Source organism: Eptatretus burgeri, chromosome 6 (assembly GCF_056783735.1).
Source record: "Eptatretus burgeri isolate ZD-2024b chromosome 6, Ebu_testis_v1, whole genome shotgun sequence".
Taxonomy (NCBI): domain Eukaryota; kingdom Metazoa; phylum Chordata; class Myxini; order Myxiniformes; family Myxinidae; genus Eptatretus; species Eptatretus burgeri.
In genome coordinates, this window is record NC_140966.1 from 101,656,781 (window position 1) to 101,674,860 (window position 18,080).

The 18,080-nt window shown below is 41.9% G+C and overlaps 1 protein-coding gene across 1 annotated transcript in view; it reads right to left on the reverse strand.

Moving 5' to 3' along the window:
- Positions 1-18,080, reverse strand: part of LOC147025469 (integrin alpha-L-like) — a 165,484-nt gene that overhangs the window by 90,424 nt on the left and 56,980 nt on the right. The window contains exons 6-8 of the mRNA XM_085886474.1: positions 16,684-16,784; positions 7,495-7,547; positions 6,428-6,542 (exon numbers count right to left, since the gene is read on the reverse strand). Of these exons, the coding sequence (XP_085742600.1) occupies positions 6,428-6,542; positions 7,495-7,547; positions 16,684-16,784 (269 nt within the window). The remainder of the gene's footprint in view (positions 1-6,427; positions 6,543-7,494; positions 7,548-16,683; positions 16,785-18,080) is intronic.

The following is an 18,080-nucleotide window of genomic DNA, read 5'->3' on the forward strand; positions in this document are numbered from 1 at the left end:
ATTTGATCAATACAAACAACCTCAGCAGTATGGTTCCCTGGAGCTATCTTTTTTCTTGAAATGGCTTTTTTGTGTCAACCGCTGTCACAACTGGAACCCAACGGGTTCACGGGTCGTCTAGTGTGTGTGTGTGTGTGTGTGTGTGTGTGTGTGTGTGTGTGTGTGTGTGTGTGTGTGTGTGTGTGTGTGTGTGTGTGTGTGTGTGTGTGTGTGTGTGTGTGTGTGTGTGTGTGTGTGTGTGTGTGTGTGTGTGTGTGTGTGTGTGTGTGTGTGTGTGTGTGTGCATATATATATATATATATATATATATATACATATATATATATATATATATATACATATATATATATATATATATATATATATACATATATATACATATATATATATATATATATATATATATATATATATATATATATATATACATATATATATATATATATATATATATATATATATATATATATACCGCAAATATATACATATATACATGTATATATTTGCGGTTCTAGGAACCGCATGCCTCCAAGGCAATGGTATCCATCATACAGTGGTCCCCAGATAGTTATTCCATTAATATAAGTATAGTTCGGCCCTTCCTTCTTGTCTAAGGGGACAAATGGGACAAGTGCGTTGTGGGGATCTCATCGCAAGGTCTGCTTACACCACTCTAGCTTCATTTCTACTCTTCTTTTCTTCTTATTCCTGAGGTAAATCCGAATACGGGTCCTTGCGTAGGCCAACATAAGCATCGACAGCGCGATGGGACACGTGCAGCGCGTGACATGTCCGGGGGGGGGGGGGGGGATAGGCAAGCAGCAACAACACGACTGCGAGGATGCGGTGTCGCAACAAACAACCACACCACACTGTGCAGAACTCAAGTGGCACTCTCTTTTCCCTTCAAATCTCCATTAAATAATTTTATCTGCCCTCTTTTCAATCCATTTCTCCATCTCACACATATCTATGCTACTTCGCTCAATTCCCGACACAGATCAGGGCTGGCACCGCACACAACACTGACTTTGAAAATTATCGACTTTGATAATGATAATTATAATAATTATAATTAACCACGACCACGATAGCAGATATGGGCAGACCCGCGCGCTGACCACGTGTACAAATGGTGGACCCACGCACACTTTATGGGGCATGCTCGATGACGGGCGGACCCACGGCTTGACCACGTGTACAATGGTAGACCCGCGCACACTGTATGGGGCATGCTCGATGACGGGCGGACCTGCGCACTGACCACGTGTACAATGGCGAACCCGTGCGCACTGTACGGAGCATGCTCAATGGCGGGCGGACCCGCGCGCACTGTACGGGACATGCTGGATGGCAGGCAGACCCACACGCAGCCGTGATACTTTATCATTGCACAGAACGGGGCACGAATAACACACATCTTTGGTCGGGTCTGCGCATGGGGTTACAATAACGTCTTACTGTCGGTCTTCGCTCACTACGACGGCCACAAATATCTCCTGCAGACGGCAGACAAGCTCCCGCACCTCCGCCTCGATGCAGCCGTTACCAGGCAGAGGCATGCTGTGCGGCCTGATCGCTCAAGCCGCGTGGCGCACCATGGAGAAGGCACATTGACCATCGCCAACCGAGGGTCGCCGGGGCATGGCACGGGGTTCGGTGCAAGGCGATTCATATCATGGAGTTCGGTCCAAGGCGATTCATATCATGGGCTTCGGAGCGAGACGATTCCACAGCTTGGAACCATCTTGCCGGAAGTGGAGTGGAGCTGCTTCCGGCCATCACGGCCGGACTGCGCAGGGGCCGGGGACAATCAGAGCACCCGATTCGGGTGATGACACATTGCTTTGGGGTGGTGGCCCCACCCTGCACCGCAGGGTCTATAAAGGACGGGTTGCGAGGCCGTCCGTAGTTCCGGTTTGGTGTCCCACTCATCATTGTTGGCTGCTTGCTCCTGCTGGTGTCTGCTCGCTCTACTCTTTTTCACCGACTCCACCTTCTCCACCCGCCCTTTCTTCACCGCCTCGTTGCTTTCTCCGCCCACTGGCTTCTGACTCCGCCCAAAGTCCCTCCCTTCACTCCTGAGGGCCGCATCTCATTCTCTGGATCGACGCTTAGCTGCACGAGGTGCCGCGAAGCAAGAGACGACACGCCAGCTGTCAGGGAGGTATCGCCCAGTGCAGCATCTCCCCAAGACGTAATGGTGGCACGGTCAGTCCCTCGTGCAAGGTATTGAGAGACCGTTAGCGCCTCTCCTTGTTTAAGTTAAGTTTGTATAAGAATTACATCGGGATAACTCTGCTCTGTGTCTGCTTTCATAAGTTGCTTGATTATTGTCGCACCTCATGCTTCTTTCTATCCCTGCTTTACACACAACAATAAATCTACATTCACTGTGCCACATATCTTTCCTCGCCTGCCTGTAAATAAATTATTCGTAGAAATGTTCCCAGCTCATTTTTGTCTTTTCTTTGATTTATCCAGCATGGACCATATCCTAACCGAGCAAGGGACTTTATTCCCAACGATCCGTTCCTTTTAGCTGGTACATCCATGGCAGTGTCGCTCGGCTGCATCCGATCCGGTAAAGTGATCCAGTTCGGACAAGGCGTACCGAGGGCGTATCCCCCAGTAATTAGATCATGTGATTATTTTTAGGAAACTGGATATACTAGAACTAGACGGAGGACCCTAAGTCACGTGATTGAGTTATTGGAATTCACGGTCGATTATGTAGCGACACGCCGCATCACGGAATTATCCGTGTGCGACGGCATGCAATTCCGGGGAGTCTGGTGGGAGCCCAAGATAGCTTCCCCTTCTAGTGATCTACTCACCAAGACCCCCGGCCTGCAACAATATATATATATATATATATATATATATATATATATATATATATATATATATATATATATATATATATATATATATATATATATATATATATATATATATATATACAAAAAAAAATCTTGGTGAGGTTATTTGTGAGGAAACTTGAAATAAGCACTGGGATTTAATGAAAATAGACAAATACTTACAAGGGTAATGATTCCAAAAGTAATAATACGATGCAAGGTAAATTAGGGTTAGGTGGTGCCTAACCTCCACACACACACACTTTAATACAGACAAGAGGAGAGGAAAATGAACCAAAAGAAAGTCCTCCCTTTATTCTCGAACTTAGCTTTGTCCCCCGATGGTCTTTATTGAAGTTTCGGATCGAGGCGCTTCGTCCTGCATGGGAAGACGCAACCAAAAATGGCGCCGAGTCGCGCTCTGGGCGGGTAACGCACGTGAGGTAATTTGTGAAGTGGTATTCAACACCAAGGTTCAGGAACCGCCGTGCAACCTCTTCGTCAATCACACTTAGCGGCACCACTCTTTTGCAGAATGGTGCAGTCCCCCCCCCCCCCAATGGCTCGCCACGAGGCTTTGGCGCTGGTTCCACATGATTCAGCCCAACAGTTGATGGCCAGCGTCTTGCCCAGCATGCTGCAAATTCACCAGCATGAACACGGGAATTGCGCAGCCATTTTGTTGTGCCGAGAGTATAGCAAAGCGAGATCCTCCATCCCAGCCACATTCCTCTCATAATCACTGTCTGCTCTTCGAACCTCACCCTTCTTCCACCCGCAAGCGGGGCTTGTTGTCACGAAAACCGGGAAGGTGGGGCTTCTTACCTACTCGGCACGTTTTGCTTGCCTGTTGGTATTGTGGTTGCTGTTGTAAAAATGCACTTCTTTCATGACTGGCTTGTAAATACAAAAACGTAGGACAAGGACACAGGTGGCAATTACATACTGGGGGGTAATTGGTCTTAATCCATATCTAATCAACGGTCTCAGGGAAACGTTTCGCCGGCTTCACAGCCGGCTTCATCAGGCACAATAGACCCCGGGCTTCACCACGTGTCCGGTTTTTATTTCGATACGACCGCTCATTTCCGGTCATGTGCTGGTGCTCAAGGTCAAATGGAGGAGTGCTTAAAAAAGAAAAAAGATTTCATTTTGCAAAAGCAAAAACAAATGTTAAATCACATCATTGAAGGGGTGCTCTGCTCTTTTTTGTTTTTATATACACATGATCTGGTGCTGTATGCGTGTGGGTGAACACGTGTGTGCGCTTGTTTTTGTGTTTGTGCTTCTGGGGCACGAACACGGCTGGTTTCGTGTCTGGGTTGGGCATGATGAGGTGTTGGTTGTGTGAGTGTTGAAGTTCTCGTTGCATGTTGTGCACGTGTGGATGTGGTGTTTGGGATTGAGTGTTCTTTGTTTCTCACCTTATCCAGCCATTTGCACCATCCAGTTTTCGCCATTTGTATTTGAGGTGTGTATTGTGTGGGTATATCCACCGTCTTCCCAGTTAGACCATCCTCCCAGCTCTTCACGTGCCATGCCTCCAAAATCAACCTGTGTCGTTTGTTAGATGTAGTATCGAGGACAAGGGTCCCTTCAAAGTCAAATTTATGGCCAGATTTCTGGCAATGACGTGCTATGGCTGACTGGGTCATTTTTCCAAGCCTAATTGCTCTGTCATGTTCATCTCGTCGTCGTTTCAAATTCCTTCCAGTTTCACCAATGTAGAATTGTTCACAGTCTTTGCACGATGAATGGTAAACTACTCCAGATTTATCAGCAGTCGGTAGTGGGTCCTTTAGGTTTGAGATGACATTACGGATGGTGCGTAGAGGCTTGTCGGCTACGCCAATCCATGCACCACATACTATCCTGCCAATCCTTTCTGAAAGGCCTGGGTAGTATGGCAGTACGCAGTGCCCAAGTGTGTCAAGCTCCTTCCATTCTGTCCTTTTTGGTTCTTCCAAAGTGGGGAGTATCCCCTTGTTGTACCAATTTTGAGCAGGACTCCTTTAACTAATCTGATTTCTTTTAATTGCCTCGGATTTGGAAGACGACACCGTCCATGCCCGAGCTGCTGAGGTCCATGCTGCACTGCATTTGTGGGAGATTGGGTTGCAGGAGTTAAAATCCAGTAATCTGCTGGTGTGGGTTGGTTTCCTGTAAACTGAGGTCTTTACGGAGCCGTCAGGCTTATAGTGAACCTCCGCATCCAAAAATGCCAATTTGCTTTCTTTTTCAATTTCCATTGTGAAGTTAATGGTGGGGAATACCCGGCCAAGTTTTCCCAGTAGGTGGTGTACCATGTTTGTAAACACAATGACGAAGGTGTCATCTACATATCTGTTCCAGTACCGTGGGAGTCAATTCTCATTAGACTCAAATATCCTTAGTTCGAGTTCCTCCATCACCAAATTAGCTGCAACAGCAGAGACCGGTGAACCCATAGCTGTGCCCACCAGATCACGTGTAAATAAAAACAAAAAAAAGCAGAGCACCCCTTCAATGATGTGTTTCAACGTTTGTTTTTACTTTTGCAAAAATTTTTTTTTTTTTAAACTAAAAAAGCACGACCCCATTTGACCTCGAGCACCAGCATGTGACAGGAAAAGAGCGGTCATATCGAAATAAAAACCAGACACGTGCCGAGGCCCTGGGTCTATTGCGCCTGATGAAGCCAGCTGTGAAGCTGGCGAAACGTTTCCCTGAGACCGGATTTGCTATCACTCTTTTGCTCAAATTAGCGGAGTCGATCTTGTTTTTACTTTTGGTTGGAAGCGCCTTCCTATTTTAAAATGTGTAATCCCAACCGCCCCAATCTTATACAAAATATACATACATACATACATACATACATACATACATACACATACAGTGGCCTGCAAAACTATTCACCCCCTTCCAATAATGCCATATTTCGATGAATTATGAATTATGTTAAACAATTTTTCCAAATGAACTTTGTTTATTCATAAGTTAAGAGATCAAACTAAACACAGTTATAGTTGAAGGAGGTTACATGTCAGAAATACCTGCAAAAAAATATGTACAAACTAGAAGGGCACTCGGTGGAGTGCATATCTCCACCACGTAATGCCTGATCCACGAGAACATAGTGGGCCAAATACATTTTTGAAAGATGATATATGTCGTTTTTCACCCTATTTCCCAATGGTGAAGAATCACTTGAGAAATGAAATAATTCTCCTGTCCAGATCCGGATTCGGATCTTCACCAAAATCGAATAAATTTGTCCTCGTCACACACCCAAAATGTCCACCATGTTTCGCCCAAATCCGTCCACAACTTTTTGAAATATCCTGTTCAGACAGACAGGCAGACAGACAGGGGTGAAAACATAACCTCCATCCACATTTTGTGCTAGAAGTAAGGAATGGCATGAAATTGAATGTCGTTCTCTTTAAAAAAAAAATTATTCAAACAACCAATGTTAAGGATAAAAATTGCCATGTAAGTAAGTAAACCCTGAAGTTTGATGGTATAAGCAGGTAAGGGGTAAATTGTAAGGAGCAGACTTTTATAAATTCAAAGGCAAACAAAATCACCTTTGGAAGGAAAGTTGATGTTGTTCAATGGAGACAGATCTTTCCTATATAATGCACATGAAGTCTGCATGAAGTCATTGTAGCCACAGACAACATGGCGCCGAGGGTTACACGCCTGAAAAGTAGAGAACAATTAATAGGTAACAATGAAATACAATTTTCCTTCCTGATATGTATTCGATTGAATTTGAATTGGACAATTTATTTACACAATTACATCACGAGGAGGCAGCTGGAGCGGCATCCTTGTCTACCGATTTGGAAAAATACGACGCCGGTCAATGATTTGGAGTGTGGGGCTGGCAGGATAGCCAAGAGGTACACACAGTCGCCTCACAGCTGTTCAGTTCGAATTCTGACCCAGTCATCCCGGTGTTTCACAGGTCGGGCGATTCATCAATATTGCTTTTATTGCAACCAATTTATCCATAGTTGTTCTAATAGCACATTGAAGCACACCTTTACCTTCCAAAGTAATAGTCTCAAACATGTTTTATCTCAGCAGCTGCACTGAAATATTCCCAAAGTTGGACTCACATTCTATAGAAAGTAGCTTTAGCAATCCTAGCTCCAACCACCTCCGTTATTCCAACTCTTCACACAGTTAGCAAATGCACAGGAAAACTCCATTATCCCATTTGCCCGTCTCATCCATTTCCTTACTCATTTTGTCAGCATGGCTCTCACTAATAGCTCATCACAGACTAATGTAAGTTATTTATACAAATTTAGACGATTTAGATACTAATTTCTTGACGTCCTCACCAAATCAACTGTCTTGGTGCACTTGGAAAAATAAACTTGGTGACGACGAGGATGGTTGCTGGGTCTCGTCGTCTCGTCGTCGTGTGTCTCACTCCACCCATACATCGTGGCATTTAAGTTCTGTGCTCGTCAATAACGAAGACTACGCCGTGGTCAAAACAATGGACCTTTTGTCTATTTTTCAACCAAATCAGGAGTTTGTTGTGTTCAGGAATTTTATTCTGAGGTTTTCACAAATTTAGTGACTAAACCAGGTTGATTTGTATATGTTGTGAGAGTGTTGGAAATTGTTTTTCTCTTACCATGAAACCGGATGGAATGTTGATCAGCAAGGAACCCAAAGCACCAGTCCTGTCTGCAAATAATGAAGAAACACAAGTTAAATGGTGGACCACCTGTTGAATGTCAATATCTTAAACTCTTAAAGGATAGCTGAGAATCAAATTCGGTTGTTTTGGTTTCAAATGAAGTGCAGGATGTTGCATTCAGAACATAACAAATAATTTATTTTTAAATACTTACACGATTTCTCCTGTGAAATGAAAAAGCACAATCTTCCGAAGCAACACAGTGGTGATATTGAGCAATTTTCAGCATCTTGGCAAGATAGGACGTTCGTAAAAGAAGAACGCATGAATGTCGGTTTGATGTCATGAGAATTTTCAGTGGTTGTGCAGGAGAATATTTCCACTGAGATCAAAAATTCTTTAAACTGGAGAGTTGCGAGAACACATTACCCCACACAGTCTTCAGTAAAATGACATAGGAAGGGTCTTTTATTGGGTCACCGAAATAGGTGACCCTTATTGTCAGTAATTCTGTCTGTTTGTTTGGATGTTTGTTCGTTTGTCATCAGCATAATTGGTAGTAAACGTGGGCCGATTTTGACCAAACTCCGGTGGTAGGTACATCTTATGACCTCGTGCTTTGGAAATTGTGATGGTTGCTCGGGACGCTTTGGTTCCCCAGCAACAACCGAAAAACCTTCAAAATCGGTACCGTTCACGCGAAATAAATTCCGAAAGCCATTATCCCACGTAGGGTTATGAAATTTGTCACGAATGATCTTCAGGTGATGCTCTATCAAATATATTCCGGTTTTTGTGATATAAGGAATACTTTACCCACAGCGCCGCCTACAATTAGGTATGCACGAAAATTGACAAAAACTGAAGGCCCCCTAGCGACCAGGTGAGTGCATCGATACGAATGAAACTTTGCAGGTTCATGGTACTCAATGAGTACTACAACTTTGCCTCAGGACATATTGAGCGATTTCGCTTAGGTCAGGGGTCAAAAGTCAATTAGTGCAAAAATCAATAATATGCGAGAGCTGGAGGTGCCTTCGCGCCAAATGCTACTCCTCCTAGGGTTATGGTCGGATGGTCATGAAAATTCACACCAATCGTCTGGAATACATTGTGCACAAACGATCGAGCCGGATTTTCGATTTAGATCTTTGTTCACCCACAGCACCCCCTCGAACTTTGGGGATTTCCGATTTCAAACCGCATTTTCGGTACTTTTCATTCAAATGGATACCGAGTAGTTATCAGTAGATGGAACTGGATGAGATTTGATATGAATAATCTTAAGGTGATTCCCTATCCGCTATATGACATCCATTTTGCTCGATATCTTATAGTTTCCATGCTCGGCGACCCATCACCACCTACCGGCTTGTTACACTCTTACCTTGCATATTTCCTCCAAGCTGACATTTTGTCTGACTCTCGATATTTCCCAACGCTGAGAGAATGAGCGGCAAATTTGATTGGTCGAGATGGGCGTAAAATGCCGCAACGTTTTGTTCAAGTACTGCTAAACGGAAGGTTTTAAAAGTTCCAACAAGGAGATTTGTGGTCCACAGTGTTTGAGTGCATAATTCAATTGAAATCAAATAAAGATTATAAAGGCTGAAGAAAAAGAAAGTTTTTTGGAAGTTTATTTTTCCAATTTTGGGAAATTGATCGTGTCTTTTACACCACCTTATTTAACACGTTAAATTCATTACTATGCTTCTTGTTTGTGTCCTTTATGAATGACTTTTCCTGTTTGGAATGACTTTCGAATTTTATTCGACTGCCATACAGGCAGACAGAGTATAAAAGTATCTTAGTCCTCTGTGCGAATGTGCACTCTGGATGAGATTCCATCCTGTTTGTCAAATTCAGAGCCAAAGTACTGCTAAACTGCAGGTTTCTGTTCAGATTCATGTTCCCATTCGAATTCTGCAGTATACAAAATATAACATTCAATTGAAATGAAGTCGATCCTCGATCATAGACTAACGTCTGCAGACAGACAGACAGACAGACAGAATAAACTAATTGCTTAACCCCACTTCATGCAGTTGGGGGAGGAATGAGGGGATAATTTTGTAAATTTTTGTATACACTGTTGAGGCTCGTATAAGAGTTCACACACATAACATATAAGAAAAGGGGAGCAGGAGACAAGAGAGGTAGTAGATGGAAGCACAAAACAATGTGGAACAGAGACATTAGGATATCTGTGGAAGGGAGAGGGATGAGGTGGGGAACACAGGGTGCACAAGATGGACATTACAGGGACTTTCACGAAGGAAAGCAGGGAATTTGAAGGAAGTGGGTTTGGGGTGGATTAACGGGGGTAGAAAAGATTATGGTTTTGGATGGGGGAAGATATGAGATGGTGCTGAACGACTGTTTTGAAAACCTGGAGGGAAGAGTGGGATTGAAGAGTATAGGAGTTTGTTCCAGAGGTGGGAAAAAGGAGGAATGAAAGAATAAAGGTGAGCAGTGATTCTTGATTTTGGTAGTTTCACTAGAAGGGAGGTTTTTTCCAGACCTTGAGCACCCTGTGGAAATATGAGGGGGATAAAGCACAGACAGAGCAGGGGGACAAGGCCAGAGAGGAGACGGTAGAAGACAAGGACTACCGACCTGGAGAGAGAGAGAGAGAGAGAGAGAGAGAGAGAGAGAGAGAGAGAGAGAGAGAGAGAGAGAGAGAGAGAGAGAGAGAGAGAGAGAGAGAGAGAGAGAGAGAGAGAGAGAGAGAGAGAGAGAGAGAGAGAGAGAGAGAGAGAGAGAGAGAGAGAGAGAGAGAGAGAGAGAGAGAGAGAGAGAGAGAGAGAGAGAGAGAGAGAGAGAGAGAGAGAGAGAGAGAGAGAGAGAGAGAGAGAGAGAGAGAGAGAGAGACCCAAGGACTCAGCTGCATCGATTGCAGGAGATACCAATGGTCCTAAAAGCCTTGGTTTCCACAGCATTAAGCCGAGCAAGGTGCGAGGCAGGAGCACCACCCCAGAGGGGAGAACAGTACTCCATCAGACTGCCAAATAGCTAAAAAGTCAAGAATGTGAACAAAGGACGGTTTGGCACATTAGCTGATGTTAAGCCTATTCCAAGAGATTTGCACATTCATATTGATTGGGAAATAAATCACATCAAACTGTGATCCTCTCAGGTAAAACCATCTTGGACAAAACCTCTACCTTTCTCTGAGCCAACCATCGACTATATAGACCACTTCAGTCCTGACCACTTTGGTCCAACATGTCTTCAGTATGACTAAAAGGCCATGTGAAGCCGTCTGCACTATTTAAAACAAGAGCTCAAGTGAGCACAACATTCGCCCGAACAAGAAGGTATATACAGAATTGTGTTACTACATGGAAAACAGCATCCTGGTTGCCATGGCAACCACTTTAGATGACGAACATATGTCACGACACACCGTCTCCACAGTCTGTACCGATGTACCAAATATGAAACGTGAAAGTTGAAAACTTTGGGAGTTAGAGTGCGGACAGGAACGGACGGACGGACGGACGGACGGACGGACGGACGACCGGTATCACATAATATGCCCCGATATATAATATATCGGGCGTATAAAAAATGAATTGTTTATTTTGTTTCAATGTGGTTTGTAATCGTTAACCTGCAGCCAAAAAAAATATTATAGCCGCAAAAGAAACAGTATATCTCATACAGATAGTGTTTACATGGGTGAAGGCATATCCATCAATGCATCCGTGTCTAATTTTATTTTCTAGTTTGAAAAAGGAATTTGCAAAAAAATTTATATTATAAAAACTAAGGATACAAAATGCATTGAACCCATTGACCTCTCAAAATGCCATCAATGTCTTCTGAAAAAAAAAGAATGGTCACACTAACTCAATCTGTGGGATTTAATAGATCAATGTATTGTCTTAATTGATGTAAAATACAAGGTAGTTAATGTGAACCTGCTAAGTTTCAATGATGACAGGATGTTTTGTCTCTCTGTTATGAGGAAGCCATGAGAACGTCAAATGCCGACGGTTTTTGGCATTTCAGTTATCCCCTTCTGATTCTGGTGAATTACAGTCATCTTCAACTTCAAGAAACTTGACAGAAAAGGACAAGATTTCCTGAACAGAGAAACCGGGATTAATGTCGATCGATCACAATCCAGATTGACGTCACGTACAGTATCCTGCAAAAGTATGCACACCTCCAACCAATAATGTCACATATAGATAAATAACGAATTATGTAAAAACAATTTTTCCAAAAACTTTTTGATTCATAACCAAAGTCATCAAACTAAACGCTGTTCTAGCTGAAGGAGGTTACTTCATCAGGAATATCTGCAAAAAACATGTACAAATCAAAATTCACTGATTGTAAAAGTATTCCGCTCCTGAGGTCAGCATTTGGTGGAAGCACTTTTTTCAGCAATGACTGCTACGAGTCTTTTTGGGTCGGTCTCCATCAGCTTTGCACAGTGAGATGGAGAAATCTTTGCCCCTTCTTCACGTGAAAATTGCTATAGTTCTGCCAAGTTTGATGGGGATCGTCGATGGACTGCAATCTTCAAGTCTCACCATAAATGTTCAATTAGGTTCAAGTCAGGTCTTTAACTGGGACAATCAAGAACATTTATTATCTTCATATTCAGCCACTCCAGTGTGGTTTTAGCTTTGTGCTTCCGATCATTGTCCTGCTGAAATGTGAATCTCCTGCCCAGGTTCAGATTCATGGCTGACTGAAGCAGGTTCTCATCAAGGATTCTCCTGTACTTTGCACCGTCCATTGTCCCTTCTATCATGACAAGTTTGCCAGTCCCTGCTGATGAAAAGCAGCCCCATAATATGATGCTGCCACCGCCGTTCTTGACAGTCGGGATGATGTTGACTCGGTTGATGATGTTGATGATGATCTGCAGTGTTAGGCTTCCACCAGACATAACGCTTTACATTTAGACCAAAAAGTTCAATTTTTCTCTCGTCTGACCACAAAAGTTTTCTCCACATTCCTGCAGTATCATTAAGATGCTTTTTCACAAATTCAACAAGAGGTTTTAGATGTGTCTTTTTCAGTAATGGCTTCTTTCTTGCCACTTGTCCTTAAAAGCCAGCTTTGTGAAGGGAACGGGATATTGTTGATTGATTAACACTGACCCCCATCTTTGACATGGAGCCTTCCAGATGTTTCAAATTCATTGTTGGATTTACAGTGATATCCTGAACCAGTTTCCCGCTTGCCCGGCTGCTGAGTTTGGATTGGCGAACTGATCTGGGTAGAGTCTGGGTGGTACGGTACATCTTCCATTTCCTTATGATGGATTACTCGATACTCAAAGTGATAATGAGTGACTTTGAAATCTTCTTTTAACCCTCTCATATAACCTCCTGCTTCTTCACCACTTTATGTCTGACTTATTTGGAAAGCGCCTTGGTCTTCATGTTTAAACTGTTGGTTGAGCAAGTGAGTCGCACCTTAAAACTCCTTCGATAAGTGGGGGAGATTAATTTTTTAGTTAAACCAGTGATTGTCTACAGGTGAAATTTACTGCAATTATTTTGTAACCATTCAAACTAATTTTTTGCTCCTGAAGTGATTTAGGGTTAATTAGGGAAAGTGTTGAATAATTATGCAAATGAGAATCATCTGATTTTTCTCTGTTAATCACACTTATTCACATTTTATCACTTTGGAGTAGTTTGTGAAGACTCTATGTATTAAGTTTGACTTGAAAGAATCATGGAATAAGCTCAGGAGGTATCAAAATGTGAAAACTTTGGAGGGTGGGGTCAATACTTTTGCAGGCCACTGTCCAAGAAGGTTATCAGAGATGATGGTTGCGGAACAGAATAATTGTCCGTACACTAATTGAAAATTTTTTTAAATCGTCGTTGACTCCATCACATTTTTCAATGATCTAAACTCCATAAGCAACAGGATACACGCTGTCGTCGTCATGCCCGCCATTTTGGTTGTTCCACCAGTGACAAAGTGACAGTATTGATGAAAAAAAGAAGGAGAAGGAAAGGAAGACAAATTTGTCTGTGCAAAGAATACTTTAACCCCTCCTCGCCACCCCTCGTCCCTGTCCTCACATCCCACTCCACTCCGCTTTGCCTCCTGCTCGTCCTCATGTCCCTTCTCACTAGAAATGTCACACATGGTGACAGGCTTTGTCAGACCTCTTCGTTTTTTATTGGGGGGGGGGGGTGGAGGAGGTGAAGGGAAGGAGAACAAATTTACCCTTGCAAAGAGTGCTTTAATCTCAGAAAATTTTTATACCCCCTGCCACCAACACCAGGTGCAAATTTACATCGAGAATTTACACCCCCTGCACATGGTCATGGTCGATGTTAATCCCTATGCAAAGTTGTATTTGTACCCCAAGTTTGGAGTTTGCAACTTTAAAAGTGGGGCCGTGCAGAAGGAACAAAGCCAGAGAGAGAGAGAGAGAGAGAGAGAGAGAGAGAGAGAGAGAGAGAGAGAGAGAGAGAGAGAGAGAGAGAGAGAGAGAGAAAGACAGACAGACATACAGACAGGACAGACAGAGGGACAGAGACAGAGAGAGAGACAAACAGCGAGAGACAAAAAGAGAGACGGACAGAGATAAAAAGGTCGAAGAGGTCTAAAGCTCTGAATGGTCAAGGGTCTAATCTGTCTGAAGGGTGTTCAGGTCTGAGGGGTCTTAAGGGACTTCAGCAGTGTAATGGTCCAAAGGGCATAAAAGGTTTAAAGGGTGAAGGCATCTAAAGGTGGCTAAATTGTGAAAGTGGGTCTTAAAAGGTCTAATGGGTCTTTTGGGTCCTCGGGTTCTTATGGGTATTTCGGGTCCTCGGGGACCTTTGGGTCATCTGTGTCTATTGTGTATTCATGGGCTTTTGTGTCCTAAATGACTTTTGGATCATCTCAGTCATCGGGGTCTTTTGGGTCCTTGGGAATCCTTGGGTGCTTCGGGTCTTATTGGTCCTCGGGGTTTTCAATGGTCGAAGGGGTCTCAGCAGTATAAAGGGTCAAAAAGTACATTCCAATCGTACATAGTTAATATATGTACGTGTGTGACGTCAGGATGAAATTGACATTCAAACAGTACGTAATTAATAGACATGTGGTGACATGGCTTCATGGACGGACTGACCGTGTTTTTTGTTTTTCAGCTCCTGCCCAGGTTCAGATTGTATCTACACTCCCATTTTGTAGATATTTTTGTATCTACACTCAGCATACAAAACATCAGGAACACTTTCCTAATCTTGAGTTGCATCCCATTTTGCCCTCAGAACAGCCTTAATTTGTCGGGGCATGGACTCTACAGAGTGTCAAAAGCGTTCCACAGGGATGTTGGCCCATGTTGACTCCAATACTTCCCACAGTTGTGTCAAGTTGACTGGCAGTGGATCTCTACTCCGAATAGCTCATTCCATCTCATCCCACAGATGGTCAATTGAATTGAGATCTGATGACTGGACAGACCACGGCAATAAGCTGAATTCACCGTCAGGTTGGTGGAACCATTCCTGGACAATCATAGCCTCGTGGCATGGGGCATTATCCTGCTGAAGAAATCCATTCGCAGATGGATATACTGCTGTCATGAAGGCATGTACCCGATTGGCATTTATGTTCAGATATCCTGTGGCATTCAAATGTTGCTCCACTTTTATCAAGGGTCCAATGTGTGCCATGAAAACACACCCCACACCATCACACCACCTCCACTCGCCTGCAGTGTTGACACACGGCATGATGGATTCATATACTCATGTGGATTTCTCCATACCCTAGTCCTCGCATTAGTGTGAAAAAGCATGAACCGGGATTCATCAGACCAGGCAATATTTTTCCAATCCTCCAGTCTCCAGTGTTTTCGTTCCTTTGCCCAATACAACCACAGGTTCTTGTTTGTTTTGCTGAAAGAAGTGGAACTCTGTGCAGTCGTCTGCCATACCCCATTCCTGTCAAGGTGCCACGGACGTATTGTGCATGCCTGTATGGATCTTTTGGCACTAATGTTGTACTGGACCATCAGTTGACTAGCTGAAGTCCATCTGCTACTCTGCAGAATTGGTGTCAGCCTCCTTTGGCCTCTTTCATCAATGAGCCGTTTTCAACCACTGCCCTGCCTTTGGCTGGATGTCCTTTGGGTGGTGGAGCATTCTTGGTACACACGGGAAACTGTCGAGTGTAAAAAAACCCAGCAGCGTTGCAGTTGTGGACACACTCAAACTAGTGTGCCGGGCATCTCCGACTATACCCCATTCAAAGGCACTGAAATATTTTATCTTGCCCATTCACCCTCTGAATGGCACACATGTACAATCCATGTCTCAATCGTCTCAAGGCTTAAAAATCCCTCTTTGACCTGTCTCCTCGTCTTCATCTACACTGAATGAAGTGGATTTAACAGGTCCAATCAATAAGGGATCACAGCTTTCATCTGGATTCACCTGATCAGTCTATTTCATGGAAAGAGCCAGTGTTCCTAATATTTTGGACACGTAGTGTATATTTATTTGTAATTCCGTGAGAAGAGAAACATGACTAAGGAACACTTTGTAGCCAAAATTAATTTGGACATTTGAATACCCTCTGCCACCCCCACCAGGTGGCATGATGCGGAACTCATTTACAATGAGAATTTGTGCCTACCCCAGTCCCCCCACACCCCCGTGGCCAAATAGCTTTTGTTACCCACCCTCACCCACACACACACACACACAAGGTTGTATTTGTACCCCAAGTTGGGAGTATGTAACTTAAAAGATGTGGCCATGCACAAGGAACAAAGAAAAACAGATAGAAAGATAGACAGCCACAGAGAGAAAAACAATGGCGTGTATATATATATATATATATATATATATATATATATATATATATATATATATATATTATTTATATATATATATATATATATATATATATATATATATATATATATATATATATATATATATATATATATATATATATATATATATATATATATCCGACTGAAGGAAGTTATGAAAATTAACACAGCCAAGCATGATTTTAAGCTGGAGAATGTTGAAGGATAGTGTGATCTTGGCTTAAACGTCGGTGTTCACAACCATGAAGATTAGCACATGCAGTGTATGCAATCACCTGAGTCATTTGATCATGTATAAGCAACTTAAAACAACAACTAAAGCGAGTATTCGGTGGACATCAAAACAATGGAACATGATAAATGTCAATAACCTGCAGTGTTGATTTCGGTGGGACTCTGGCTGATATTACAATGATAGAGGGTCTGCCGTTTCAACGAAGGGTTTTGAAGAAATGGGGAACTTGCCACTAACCTGTGGAAACAAACAATGAAGTGACATCAGAACACTTATCAAGTCTCATGATAAAAAGTACTACTATACTGCATCATATCAAACAATCACAATCACTGTAAAATTATATATATATACACGTACATTGTCAGATTTTGTCCCAGGAAACAGCAGCCGATCAATTTCTAACTGACTAATGCGTTCAATTATTCAAGGTCACTCAAATGAGCCAAAATTAATGGCACACACATGGGAAGCAGATGGATCAACACACTTTTTACCTTTTTAAAGGTGAATTTATCGATACTAATAAAAGGGTGTGTGTGTGTGTGTGTGTGTGTGTGTGTGTGTGTGTGTGTGTGTGTGTGTGTGTGTGTGTGTGTGTGTGTGTGTGTGTCCTCCACAACTCCAAAACCAAACAACCTAGCAGCCTGAAACTTTGCATGCACACCAAGAAAACTCATGCATACTAAGAAAAAAAGTAGAAGTGAAAATTACGTGTTTTGGTTAATTAAAACACCCCTTTTGAAGATAATTAACAGCCTTATTTAATTTTGTTCTTCACGATCCTCTGCCACCTCACTCTCTGGGTTTTAAGGCGTTTCCTGGGTATCCTTGCTGGGGGCTGAAGCTGCCATGTTTTTTGGCCTGCTCAACCATGCCTTGACTTGGAACGGGCCGCAAGGATTTCTGAATGATGTTGTTTTTTTCACTTTCATCACTCATATTATCGAATGCCTGTTCATCATAGCTGTGAAATGTTGCGTATATTGCAATGCTTATAAACACCTACAGATGTCAGTGTTCATGGCTTTATTTCATTTGTCAATATGAATAACCGAGATAATGTCATAAACTAAGCAGAATTGCAAAATGTATATATATATATATATATATATATATATATATATATATATATATATATATATATATATATATATATATATATATACATACATATATATATATATACATACATATATATATATATATATATACACATATATATATATATATATATATATATATATATACATACAAATATACATATATACATATATATATATATATATACATACATATATATATATATATATATATACACATAGACATATACATATACATATACATATAGATATATATTTATATATATATAAATACATATTCATATATATATATATATATATATATATATATATATATATATATATATATATATATACATATAAATACATATTCATATATATATATATATATATATATATATATATATATATATATATATACATATATATATATATATATATATATACATAT